Source organism: Anomaloglossus baeobatrachus, chromosome 1 (assembly GCF_048569485.1).
Source record: "Anomaloglossus baeobatrachus isolate aAnoBae1 chromosome 1, aAnoBae1.hap1, whole genome shotgun sequence".
Classification (NCBI taxonomy): Eukaryota; Metazoa; Chordata; class Amphibia; order Anura; family Aromobatidae; genus Anomaloglossus; species Anomaloglossus baeobatrachus.
The window spans coordinates 68,987,167-69,000,496 of NC_134353.1; the positions used below are offsets into that span (position 1 = coordinate 68,987,167).

A 13,330-nucleotide genomic window follows, 5' to 3' on the forward strand; every position below is an offset into this window, starting at 1 on the left:
TAAGCTCAGTTCTGTTCCCATATCTCTGCAGTAAGCTCCTTGCAGTTCCCATATCTATGTAGTCATATTGTTTCTGTTGCAGTATCTATGTAACCAGTAAGTGCGGTTCTGTTCCAATATATATGTACCAGTCTGTTCATAAAGTCTGTTACCACTGCTACTTTAACTCAGTGGCCAGAGATAAACAGACCAAAGGTGGGCCTCTGCAACTTGAGTGCCACTGCTTTATGATTGCCCCCCATGCTAAAATGTGCCAGCCAGCCCCTGCCCTCTGGGCATGAGTCAGACGCTCAGACGGACTCGACTTTTGTAACAATATGGAAGTCAATGAGGAACTGGAGCATTTTTCCAGAAAATTTACCAACCCAAGTTGAGCCGACCAAGCATCTGACTGCTCGTTATGAGTACCAAGCACCCAAGCATCGTAGTGCTCACTCATCACTAATATCTATATATACAGACAGTCCCATGTACGGCCTCTGATTACAAACGTCGAATGTCGCTTCATGCGGTTATGCTAATACTTATATTTTTCTATAGATGCCCATTGTAAAATGTGAATTGCTTGACAAAGGCTCCGTGGAGTGGAAACGTTGTCATTGCACACATGGATTGATTAAAAACTTTTTCACACTTCTGATACTTCTCCTCAGTGCGCCGTCTCCCTTTATATGATCTGTAGGGGGTGTGGTTATTGGGTTGTACTGGGCTGGTATCTACTATTCGTTTTCTGAAGCTTGTGCTGCTTCATTTCCTTTTATAAACAGAAGTGTTAATATATTATTTATGCATTAACAAAATGCAGAGTGAAGTTTGATGGAGACAAAAATACTCTCAGTAACAGAAATTATGTAATTAATATATTTTTAAAATGGATAAAAAGATGAGGGAGGGGAAAATAGGAATACAAAAATAGACAGTATTAGTGACAAATCAATCCCCATAAAAATATTTATAGATTTTATAAATTTATTTTGATGCTAATCTATTTGTCACTACTACATAATATATATTCCCTATTTATGTTATCAATGATTTCTATAAAAGAATAGACAAAATCATTGCATAAAGATAGCCGTGGTCAGATACCGGGTGATCAGTAAAAGCCAATTCAGGCGAGCAGTATGAATACCACGGAGCCTGGTGACAGAGGCGTTACCGAACCATGTCCGGGTACAGATGTAACAATAGAAGGACACAGGTAGATGGTGAAGGTCCTTCTATACAAGTGCAGTAGTGATGGTGGATCTTCAGGACGCTAGATGGTTGTAGAGCAAGAGCCGCAACAGACAAATGCGCGAGCAGCCCTGGATAATCCACGCCGGCAGGATGATAAGATCCGGCGGAAGATGTTACCTATGAGAAGAGAAGTATAATATAAGTGATGGGACTCCAGATTACATGATACTACTGTGCTGTCACTGTGGCCGGGACGTCAGTGGAATCTTATCATACAGAGGTCAGGGTCATTGTCAGCCATCATACATGTGACAATCCCACCACTGACAGATGACATCTGCTCCACATGGAGTCTTCTCACTGACTGACATAACATGGAGATGATTCTCACACTTACCTCGTCTCTTTTTTCCTTTTTCTTTCTTTTCTGATTTTTCTTGCTCTAGTTCAGATTTTCTTTCTTTCTGAGCTGGAAATTCTGATCAGAGAGTAAAAAATAAAAATAAGAATCAGTAACGATATATTCTTAAAACTCCAGGACAAAATTAGGGAAATAGAGATACAGTTTGGGCCTATGGGCAACATAATTGTGATCCATGAAACGTGGATAACAAAGAAAAATCTATTACAGAAAACCACGTGGAAATGTTTAAGGCTTGATGTCAACATTTACATTTTTGGTGCTGTAGAGCTGTACATACCTGACAATGGGGACGAGGATGACAAGCTGGTTATAGCATCGTCTCTATCAGGTGCAGGAGAAGATTCTTTCTGCCTGTTTGGAAGAAAAAAATCTTGTAAATCACAAATAATCGCAGTATAAAAGGGGACGTCTCACTAGAAGAACTTCTACTATAAGGTCTAATAGGACATAAGGAAATCATATTGGGGACGTCTCCTGCTCAAAACTACCTTCTATAGAGCGGAGCGGAAAACAACTAGCAGGAATGGCTGTCATGTAATACTGCATCTCCCCCACTGTGTGAGCAGCTCTAAAAATGCATTTAGGGGCTGTCACTAGCAGTTTCTAAAGCCAAAAGCACAATGACTGCAAATCATGGGGTGGGGCCGGTGGCATTTGTTAGTATGATATTGATGTCCCATATTTGGTGTTGTGCACAGATATTAGTTTGGAGCTCCCAGTAATAACTGAATAATCTACTCACATTTCTGAGCTGTTTGTGCTGCATGCTGGGATGCACTCTGGGGTACTCTCTGGTGAGCACTCTGGTGTACTCTCTGGGGAGCACTCTGGTTTAGTCTCTGGCAAGCACTCTGGTGTACTCTCTGGCGAGCACTCTGGTGTGCTCTCTGGCGAGCACTCTGGTGTACTCTCTGGCGAGCACTCTGGTGAGCACTCTGGTGTACTCTCTGGCAAGCACTCTGGTGTGCTCTCTGGCGAGCATTCTGGTGTACTCTCTGGCGAGCACTCTGGTGTACTCACTGGCGAGCACTCTGGGATACTCTCTGGGGAGCACTCTGGTGTATTCTCTGGTGAGGACTCTTGCATACACTCTGGGATGCACTCTGGGGTACTCTCTGGGGACGACTCTGGAGGTGATTTGGCATCGCTGTTGTTCAGTGTCGTTGTGATGGTACAAAGCTAAATTTGGAGAAAAATAAGATATTAAATACTTTTTTTTTACTTTTAGAAGTTTATTTTTGCATATTTTAGATTTATTGATCACATACTTTTGAAAACCTTTGAGAAGATGTTGTAAAGTTTTGAAAGTCAGGGCTCTCATTGTCCTCCTCATCTTCTGAGATCTTGTAAATGTCTACATCAACGTGAAACACAAGATAAAGGTAATGAAATGTTATTAGAAGTTGTCAGTATAACAGTCATTATTTGTCACTAATATTAATGAATACCGATCGTCACATATTAGTCGCTTATTTTAGGTGACGTCTCCTTCTACTTACAGAGAAAGACGCTGGTGTCCATGTCTGACTTAAGCTGAGGAACGTACTCCGGCTCCTGACTTAGAATGTTGTTAAAGTCTAAGTCCCTCAGGAATGGATGTTCCTTGATCTGAAATGCTCCTTCTGGAAAAATACAAAATACAAGTTTTGCAGACATTGTCAGAGACAACTCCGTATCTTATCAGTGTAACTTAATCTAAACTAATGACATAACAGAGATGAAGAAGATAGGCTCAAAGTTATAGTATGGAGACTTAGAGATGGAAAAGCAGATAGAGAAGAGCTGATCGTCATGGACATGGACAATATGTCCTAGATGTAATAAGTAAATATTAATATTATATCTTACCTGTCCCAAGTCTATCTGCAGGATTTTTTGTGAGCAGCTCAGTGATGATGTTCTGAGCATCGGGGGGAGGAGCGGGATCACAAGTCCAATTTATGTCTCCTGTTATATAGAAAATTACAGAACATAAAAATTCTTTATAAGACTGTAAGGTAAAGCAATGGAAATAACTAAACCGATGTAACCAATCAAAGCATTGATGGCTTTATTCTACTTACCTTTGAGAACATTTCGAAAAACCTCTGAAAATGAATCCGCGTCAAATGGTCGGGTTCCAACAAGAAATTCGTATAAGATAACCCCCATTGCCCACCAGTCTACAGGTCTTCCATAGCTTTCTCTCAGGATCATCTCTGGTGCAATGTAATACGTGGTGCCGGCGAACTGGAAACCAACAGAAGATAGAGATTAGAATCGATGAAGCCATTAATTCTCTTCATAAAAATATAATTACAAAAGATAAAATATCAGTGGAAAAAGGAGAGAAGTAGAGAAGAGACAATAGACAATAGTATGAGGGATCTGTACAGAACAAGCTGGGTTCCTGTAAGTAACACTGACCTCATTGTCCAACTCTCTGGAGATGTCCTCCCGTAATTCCTTGGAGGTGTTACTCTCTGGTATCATGACACCAAGTTTTGATATTCCAAAATCTGTGACTTTGATGTGTCCAGTAGATGTTATCAGGAGGCTGTTAAAGAAATAAAGAAAGGTTTCAGCCTCACAGACCATGTGATACATTTGCCACCTTTATTATACTACAGGGCACTTACTTATCCGGCTTCAGGTCTTTGTGGATAATGCCATAACTGTGCAGGTATTCCACAGCAAGAATGGCTTCTGCAAAGTACAAGCGGGCCAAAGGGACAGAAAAACAACCCCTTTTGCTTAGAAGGCTCAGGCAGTCTCCACCTATAGAGAAAATGAAATATGACAGGTGAGGGGTGTATACAGCAGATCACCATGATCTATAATGAGAAGTGAGCGGAGACATTGGGGCAGGAGAGAATATCTGCAGATATTATGTATAGTTCACATAATCTCAGTATTGGTGAAATGTCCTCCATGTATCTAATAACATAAAGTGATATTGCATCTGATCTACTGTACAGCTGGAAATACTGACGTGCTCAGTGCAGACATACAGGGGAGATGACACAGACAGTAGCGTACAAAGAAATCACAGGACCTCATAGAAAAAGTTCGAATTCCCCCCCACGTATATATATGTATATATTTCACATTGCACCCACAAACTTAAAGAAAGCCTGTAGCGTTTGCACAGGATTCATCTCACGGTGGTCTTCAGCAAGATGGCGCAGTGGGCGGCGCATAATCACACTGACATCCAACTGTCTTCAGCAAAATGGAACCGTGGGGAGCACATGTGTATTTTGACATCCAACTGTCTTCAAGAAAATGGCGGTTCAGGCAGCGCATGCGCATTGTCACATCTGACGGTCTACAGCAAAATGGCGCCGCAGGCAGCGCATGCGCATTCTGACATCTGATGGGCACCTTGGGGAACACATGCACATTATGACTTCTGGCAGTCTTCCGCAAAATGGTACTTGTTATTGAGCCGAGGTCTGAATCTGCACATGTGCTGCCCACAAGACCGCTATGATGAAGACTGTTGGATGTCATTGTGCGCAAAGTGCCCCTGCACACAGAACAACAAATTTCCAGGCATCTTGGTAATAGATAGTCTATAGTAAATGCTCTGTGGGGATGGAACCAACCACGTAGGACAAATCATATTTATATGAGCGGTAATAAGATATTAGAAGACATGGCCTACCTCCTACATACTCCATGACCATACACAGGTGAGATTTAGTTGGAAAGGAGCAGAGCATGGAGACCACAAAGGGGCAATCAGAGAATGTTAGGATGTCCCTCTCTAAAAAGGCCCTTTCCACTCTTCGTGGAGTATTCAGGCTCCGCTTGGTAATTTTCTTCATCGCAAACATCTGGCGTGAGTCTTTATGGTGCGCTATGTAGACGGCACTGGAGAGAAGGAGAATCCATGGTTTATATTAAATTCTTATTAACAGTTCATCTATAGAAGTCATTATATGTTCTTCTGTATTAATGCTCAATACTAGAAATCCATCAGTTACTGAAAATCTATGTCTAGAAATGTATAAAATAGCACTATATAGATCACCTATGGGAGGTCCGCACAACGTCAGGCTGCCGGAGACCCTTCCCCAGGTCATATTAGAGATGAGAGAATCTATCGAAATTCTGTAGACAGATTCGCTATATATGACCGGTAGATACGATTGAAGGACCTCCTAAGAAGATTATTCTGATCTCCCCATACGAGGCATAATAAATGGAGGGGAGAACATAAAAAGTAATGAAACACCTTCTCCCTCCATTCCTAGGCAATCATCTGTCCACCGCTGCAGTTCTCTGTCCTCTGTGCCAGCCGTTGGCTGTTCTGGCACTTCTTGTGCTGAGGGCAGTGATTGGACTCACATAGTCATGGTGGAGGGTGCAGATGTCATTGACGTTAATATCGTGCAAATCATCAGATGATCGTGAGTAGCCAGTTACTCTTACCAGCTCCATAAGGGAGCCGCGATAAAAATGAAGGCCGGCACGGAGGAGAGGGAGGCTCTGATGGAGGTGGCAGCATCAGAACAGATGAGGGTCTAGGACAGGTGAGTGTAATGTATTATATTATTTATATCCCTTTCATTAAAGGGGTGTTCCCATCTTATAGATCATATCCCCATATATAATAGATATAATAATATTAGCAAATACCTTTAATTAGAAATGTAGTATAGTTCTCCTAATTTATCCATGTCTCTTGCCTCGTGCAGGGCATCACAATAGCTTTGGTATCCATGGATACGACCATGCATATAGTAACAGTTAGTTGCTTGTGGTCGTAACCGTGGATACCTAAGCTGCAATGCCCTGCACATGAGGTAAGAGACATAACTAATCAGGAAAACTATTGTAGATTTATAATTGGAGGTTTTTCCTAATATTATTCATATTACACCTACTACATATTGGGATGGGATCTTGGAGATAGGAATAGCCCTTTAAGGGTATGTGCACACGTTAAGTGTTTGCAGCACACTTTTCTGCACCATTTCTACAGCTCTTGGAAGGAGAAATGCTGCATAAAATAAGTGAATTTTTTATATTTTATTTTTTACATATAGCTTTTTTGCAGCAGATTTTCCTCTACTCATCAGTATGAGTGTCATCTGCATAAAAGATGCTGAGAGATGTAAATCTGTGTATTAAGAGAAATCTTACCCATAAGTTCCACTGCTGATGAATTTGGATGTTTCAAAGTCGTCCATATGCGGCTTTCTCACCGGGATCAATGATTTATTTTCACTCTATAAATGAATAAGAAATGATATTCAGATTAAGAAGCGGCAAGAAAAAAGCTCCAGATGCAAAAACGTCTCCTCCCTATATTATGTCCTATCTGATTACCCTGATTTAGTGTATGGGACGACACAAGCTAGACGCTCTACTGGTACAGATGTAATTTAAGGGGGGGTCCTCCATGTACTGGAATCATTGTACACTGCTGGTGTCACGGGGGTGTCACGCTTGTCAGACAGTACACAAGCTGCTCTCTGACTTTCCCTTTTCCCCTTCTTGGGTTTTACCTCTTTCTCTTTAGGACCCTGCGGATTTCCTTACATTTCAGTTCTTAATCTTCAGCACTTCCCTTTGTGTCTTTATATACCCTCATTCCCCCTTACTCTGTGCTGTTGATAGGTCTAATACCCTTAACAAGTCTTCAGTGCAAGCAGTCGGCTTGTATTCATCTGGAGAAACTTTGTTGTTGTTGCAGTTCCTCTCCCTGAGTCATCTGGAGATAAGTTATTCCTTTACTTTCCCCTGTCTGTATCCCCTGTGTGTTCTTGAGAGCTTAGTGAGGTTGACTATGCACTCATCCCATCCGCTCCCTACCTGGGGCTGATTTTCAGGTATCCAGCTCAGCGCATATGTGCGGAACCTATCTAGTGTGGTGAGGGAAGCGAGCGGCCAGCAGCAGGATTGGTCAGGGGTCCCCATCTCCCCCTTCCCCAGACACAGGGTTTCCTTTCCGTTCCCTTTCGCTGTTCGCTTGGTACGTCCCCGTACCTAGTGTGACAGCTGGATAATATGGGAGATCAGAGAGAAGAACTGAAAGGGAATTTATGAGCAGTTTTTATATAGTAATGTAAGAGCAGCATAATGTCAGGGCTGAGACGTGTCATTCTAATAAAATCAATGTTTCATCATCAGGAGATTACCACTACAGGACTAGCTGTCTTGTGCAATGTAGTCCTATTACTGTGTGTAACCCTGCCCCCAACCACTGATTGACAGGTTTCTGCCTATTCACAGTGTGCACAGAAAGCTGCCAATCAGTGGTGTGGTCGGGGTTTTAAAGGGCTCAGCAGTCAGAGCACTGATAGATCTGCAGCAGAGGAAAGAGAGTTTTTATCACAACTGCTGCACCCAGTGAAGTAAGTGATACATTGCCAGAATCAGGGTTTCTGCCCCCATATCATGCTGCTCTTAGATGGGTTAGAAAAAACCTGGTGACAGATTTCCTTTAATATAAATGCCATTATTATTATTATTATTATTATTGTTTATTTATAGAGCACCATTGATTCCATGGTGCTGTACATGAGGGGGTTACATACAGAATATCTAATGTGATTGTGTCATCTACTTTTAGAATAGAGATATCCCATATTATATGGGGGATAATACTGGACGTGTCATTCACACCCCATGATCTGGTGATCTACACACATCTCCCTCTATAATACTTACACCGGTGGGTTCTTGGATCTCTGGGATCTCACAGATCACACTGTCAGGATTCAACAGCACAGATGTTTCTAAAATAGTGATAAAACGATGAAGAAATAAAATGTATTAGATGAGATCAATCATACAAATCATATGAATATAATGAAGAAAGACAAGGGATTAATTCTAGTTATATGGAAAGTCTAACTATGAGAACGTACGGTGTATCCATAGACAGATACATGTAATGTAATGATGGAGGAATCCTCAGTCATCACAGGAATGAGGAACTCACCTAACATATGCAAATTAGTCTGGAAGTGCACTGGGGGCGTGTCACTGCACTCAAACTTCGACCACCCCCTCAGTTCACTTCCATCCTGATTTGTATATGGCGTCTCGTTAGATTTTTGCAAAAAAAGGATAATTTTTATTAGGGGGAATTGGCCCATACAGGCATACCACCACTTCCATATGTAACAATGTGCTAGCAGGTTCCTTATACACAGTGGAAATAATAAATCTAACATTCCTCCTGCTCTGTATAGTATCTGGAGGCTCCTGGTAGGAGGTCGGTGACCGGCTTACCTGTGATCAGATCCATGTTCAGCTTCCACTGACTACCATTAGGGTCAGGGATTTCCGGGGTTACATCTTGCCCATCTTTGGTGTTGTCTTCTGGTATTTCCTGACTGACACATTTCATTTCTGCAAAATTTAGAGGATAATGACCTATACAGACATACCACAACTTCCATATGTAATAATGTGAGGAGGTTCCCTTTATACAGTGGAAAGAATAAATCTCACGATAGTCAATTGTTCTCCATAGTATCTGGAGGCTCCTGGTAGAAGGTCAGTGACCGGCTTACCTGTGATCAGATCTATGTTCAGCTCCCACTGACTCCCATTAGGGTCAGGGATTTCCAGGCTTAAATTTTGCCCGTGTTTGGTGTCGTCTTCTGGTATTTCCTGACTGACACATTTCATTTCTGCAAAATTTAGGGGATAATTAATGACCTATACAGACATACCACAACTTCCATATGTAATAATGTGAGGAGGTTCCCTTTATACAGTGGAAAGAATAAATCTCACAATAGTCCCTGTTCTCCATAGTATCTGGAGGCTCCTGGTAAAAGGTCCGGTGACCGGCTTACCTGTAATCACATCCCACTGACCCATTTCAGGGTCAGGGATTTCCGGGGTTAGATTTTGCCCGTCTTCATTGTCGCCTTCCGGTGTTTCCTGCTGGTTATAATAAATATATAATTAATATGTGAAGGATTTCACTAAATCACCAAATCCATAAACCGGGAAGGACTAAACTCGCATTTACAGATGAAGCCAATTGTAACTCTACAAATCCCGCGCCATCTGATGACTTTACTCAGAATGTTCTCTTAGGCCTCGTGCACACGCGGTGAGTTATTACCTCAGGATTTGTAGCTAAAACCGGGAGAGGGACAAATCAGAGGAAAAGTAGAATAGAAACACCGCACCATGCCTACACTTTTAACCCCTTAAGGACCGGGCGATTTTTCCTCCCCTTATTCCAAGAGCCATAACAATTTTATTTTTCCATCTACATAGCCGTGTGATGGTTTGGTTTTTCAGGACGATTTGTACTTTTGAATGACGCCATCCATTTTAACATATGATATAATGGCAAGAGGGAAAAAATGTAAATGTGGCAAAATAGTAAAAAAAAAGTGAAATTCTGTAATTGTTTCTTGAGGTTTTTCTATTTGTGATGTTTATTGATCGTATAATTTATTTGATATTTTGATAGATCCAACTGTTACAAATGCAGCGATCTGCAATGTGTGTATTTCTTTATTTTTTGTGTGGTAAAAGTGGGGGGATTTGAACATTTATATTCTTTTATTTTTACATACTTTATAAAACATTTTTTTCTACTTTTGTTTCAGTATTTAATAGTCTCTTAGAGAGCTTGTACCTGCAATAGTCTGATCACTTGCTCTATTCAGGGGTGTCAAACTAAATCCGGACCCCAAATTATTTTATGTAGCCTGCGAGCAGCTTTGCCAGTAAAACCTCCATGCTTTTCTCTGCCATTGAAAGTGTCCAGCCGAAAAAACTTGTGATTTTGTAAAATCTGTCAACCAATTTGTACAGTGCATGCACTAAAGAGGCCGCCATGTGCAGTTTAAATGGTAGAAGATAGAATGTATGGGCTCCTTCTATAATAATGCAGAATACCTGTGTTGGGATTTTGGGGTGTGCAATGCTGTAGGGATGTCTGTTATGAGATTTAAGGGGGTATACAATGCTGTCAGGACTCCTGTGGTGGGGTTTTGGGGGGTGCAATGCCAGGAGATGCTTGTGGGGGAATTTTGTGGTTCTATAATGCTGTGGTTATGCTTGTAGTGGAGTTATGGGGGTCTGTGATACCTGTGTTTGTATTTGGGATGTGTGCAATGCAGGGGGGGTGCTTTTGATGGGATGTTATGGGGTATGCAATACTCAGGGTAGCCTATGGGGGACATTTGGGGGTGTGTGATGGTAGAGGATGACTGTAATGGGATTTGTTTGGATGTATAATGCTGTAGGTATGCTAGGTGCAAAGCTTGTGGTGGGATTTACACTCCTAGAACAGCGTCCTTAGCCTTACAACCCAGAAATAGTGCCCTTAGGCCTACCACCCTGGGACATCATCCTTAGTCCTACATCCCAGGGATAGCACCCTTAGCCCTACATCCCAGGGACAGCGCCCTTAGCCCTACAAGCCAGGGACAGCGCCCTTAGCCCTACAACCCAGGGAGAGCACCTTTAGTTCTACAACCCAGGGACAGCTATTGGATAGCTCTTCTACCCTAGCCCTAGTCTACTTTTCTGCACCGTGATATCCCAGAGCACGGAAATGCCATGGGTATAAAGACGTTTACTAAAAGCTCAATTAAAAACAGACCTATATGCTACACATCAACTGATCAGTATATGTACCTAAGATACAGCCAAAGTAAGAATAGCTAAATCAATAAATCAGTATATAGCTCTGCACTTAGATGAATCTACAGTGTAACGTGTGGGGTATCCTGCCGCCTCAACGTACGTTTCCAAACTTGTTCAGGAGGCGTCTCTTGAAGAAGTTTGGAAATACTGGGAAGGATTGATACATTATCTATTTATGTAAGTGTTACATGTATTACCTCAGCTGTATGAATTGTCTTTGATATCCTTATTTTCTTTTTATAAGACTGATTTGGGGAATATATCCTCTATTTTGCATTACATTTATTTATAATAGCATTATATCAGTTTTTTATCTGCATATATTATTTGCTCTATTTGTGAATATTATCCTGCTCTCTTTTCAGTAACTTTTTGATAATGTATTTTTAAAGAAATACTTTTTAAATATTTTCTAATATTTTTTCATTTTACGTAATAAACTCTGTTTGTTTTTTGTTTTAAGCATTTACAGGCAGTGAAGACTCTGATAATAGAGCGACACTTCCCACCACTGAGCCATGACTCCATCAGCAGAATACAGACTGCCATCACAGACGATGGAGCCGCAGAAACTGGAGGACATAAAATTTCTGGACGTAGACATGGAGGCCTTTAACATTTAAGACCAGATTTTCTGATGTCTGACTAGTGATCTGGAGAAGATCAGAAAACAAGGCCGTGTGATAGAGAAGGTGATGGGTACTTACCGGGCGTTCCAATGAGCGGGCCGGACGTTCCAGGACAGACAGGACTATTTGGGTCAGTTCTTTAAGAAAAGCCAAATCTCCATCTTGAGATCTTTGTTCAGCCTATAAAGAAAAAAATAAATATGAAAATTTTGAGATGAGAAAGGGCAGAATGGAGGTCGCCAAGGTCTGTGACATTTGCTTTGCTTTCTGAAGATACAATGACTACTCATCTGGGGACTCCACATGTTTTATATTGGAGGAAAGAAGAACCTTCTATCCCACCATCCTTATCTATTATGGAGAAGGTTTCTGCGGATTGTCCGCCATTTACCTGCTGTAATATCGTCCTGATGTTCTGAGATAAATCTGTCAGATTCTCTGAGGTTAGTTGACCTCGTTGGAATTTGGTCAGGCAGTCTCTTACAAGCTCCACCACCAGCCGGTGAGAAAAGCTGAGGACGCCATCGGGTGGTAGAAGCACAATGTCCGGGCGATTGTTGGTAAGAATCTCCGATAGTGCATCTACCTGAATGTTATCCAATAGTAAGTGAGCCATAGCGAGCAACTGTAAATTAATCCAATCACTAACTATAGAACCAACAAATGGCACCCGCGGAACTGTGAGCATTGTATATGTAGGGATTCCGAATTGTGATGTCATAATGGCCCACCACCAGTGATGTCATGATGGCCCACCATCATCAGTGATATCATAATAGAATCATGTGATGAAATCTTCAGGAGAAAACTGAGCACAAATAGATGCTGCCTAGTAATATATAAAGTGGAAATACCATAGAATTACATTTGTCCCCATGTTATGATGGTCGTTCTATTTTATTTCCAATCAGGATATTCACAAAAACAACCGACAAAAGGTCAAATACAATCAATTTTATTGAAATAATTAATAAAAATTAATAAAAACAAGGGTAGGGAAAAAATAATCACATGGACGTGTAGTAAAAATTAAGGCGGTCTGTGATGTGTAGAGAAAAATATATATGTATAGATAAAATATACTATTTACATAATATAGAAATGAATAATATAATGTCCAATACAAAGATATATCTTATACCTAGTTTATATTCGCTAGTCAGGTGGTATATATAATAGAATATAGTATTGTGCCAATACAGAATAGAATAAGTGATAAATATAAAGTGCAAATATATAATAAGATTGTTAAGGTTTAACATGAAGTACAAAAATATGAATGAGAATAAATTAATAATATATATATATATATATATATATATATATATATATACACTGTATATACATATTATATCCATATCTATACATATATTATATTTCCATAACAATTGTATTCACACCTATATTGCACTGTCAAGTATAAGCCACTACAACCCCAAACATAGATCGCATATAACCATCAGAGGGTACAACTCCACAAAAA

The 13,330-nt window shown here is 40.7% G+C and overlaps 1 protein-coding gene and 3 long non-coding RNA genes across 4 annotated transcripts; all 4 read right to left on the minus strand.

The window, feature by feature from the left end:
- Positions 1-1,017: 1,017 nt before the first annotated feature.
- Positions 1,018-1,949, minus strand: LOC142284081 (uncharacterized). Its single transcript, XR_012745676.1, has 3 exons — positions 1,881-1,949; positions 1,577-1,657; positions 1,018-1,356 (listed from the first exon to the last, which is right to left on the minus strand). It is a non-coding gene; the product is annotated as an uncharacterized LOC142284081 (long non-coding RNA).
- A 407-nt stretch (positions 1,950-2,356) lies between these two features.
- LOC142284188 (uncharacterized) lies at positions 2,357-3,201 on the minus strand. The gene is made up of 3 exons (XR_012745766.1): positions 3,103-3,201; positions 2,872-2,957; positions 2,357-2,782 (listed from the first exon to the last, which is right to left on the minus strand). It is a non-coding gene; the product is annotated as an uncharacterized LOC142284188 (long non-coding RNA).
- A 260-nt stretch (positions 3,202-3,461) lies between these two features.
- Positions 3,462-4,069, minus strand: LOC142284295 (uncharacterized). The gene is made up of 3 exons (XR_012745867.1): positions 4,010-4,069; positions 3,667-3,832; positions 3,462-3,550 (listed from the first exon to the last, which is right to left on the minus strand). It is a non-coding gene; the product is annotated as an uncharacterized LOC142284295 (long non-coding RNA).
- Positions 4,070-4,217: 148 nt separating this feature from the next.
- LOC142270171 (microtubule-associated serine/threonine-protein kinase 4-like) lies at positions 4,218-12,495 on the minus strand. The gene is made up of 9 exons (XM_075332451.1): positions 12,239-12,495; positions 11,926-12,027; positions 9,403-9,493; positions 9,115-9,234; positions 8,831-8,950; positions 8,264-8,331; positions 6,734-6,819; positions 5,250-5,458; positions 4,218-4,360 (listed from the first exon to the last, which is right to left on the minus strand). The coding sequence occupies exons 1-9, from the start codon at positions 12,461-12,463 to the stop codon at positions 4,218-4,220; spliced, it is 1,164 nt and encodes a 387-aa protein (XP_075188566.1). The 5' UTR covers positions 12,464-12,495.
- Between the last annotated feature and the right edge of the window lie 835 nt (positions 12,496-13,330).

What these genes read in the sequence shown, in the direction of transcription:
- LOC142270171 (XM_075332451.1), bottom strand. Translation starts at nt 12,463, where the DNA reads ATGGCTCACTTACTATTGGATAACATTCAGGTAGATGCACTATCGGAG. An exon ending in TCAGTGGGATGTGATTACAG is followed by an intron (nt 9,235 to 9,402) that starts GTAAGCCGGTCA and finishes TAAATTTTGCAG; the next exon opens with AAATGAAATGTGTCAGTCAG. An exon ending in AGATCCAAGAACCCACCGGT is followed by an intron (nt 6,820 to 8,263) that starts GTAAGTATTATA and finishes ATTCATTTATAG; the next exon opens with AGTGAAAATAAATCATTGAT.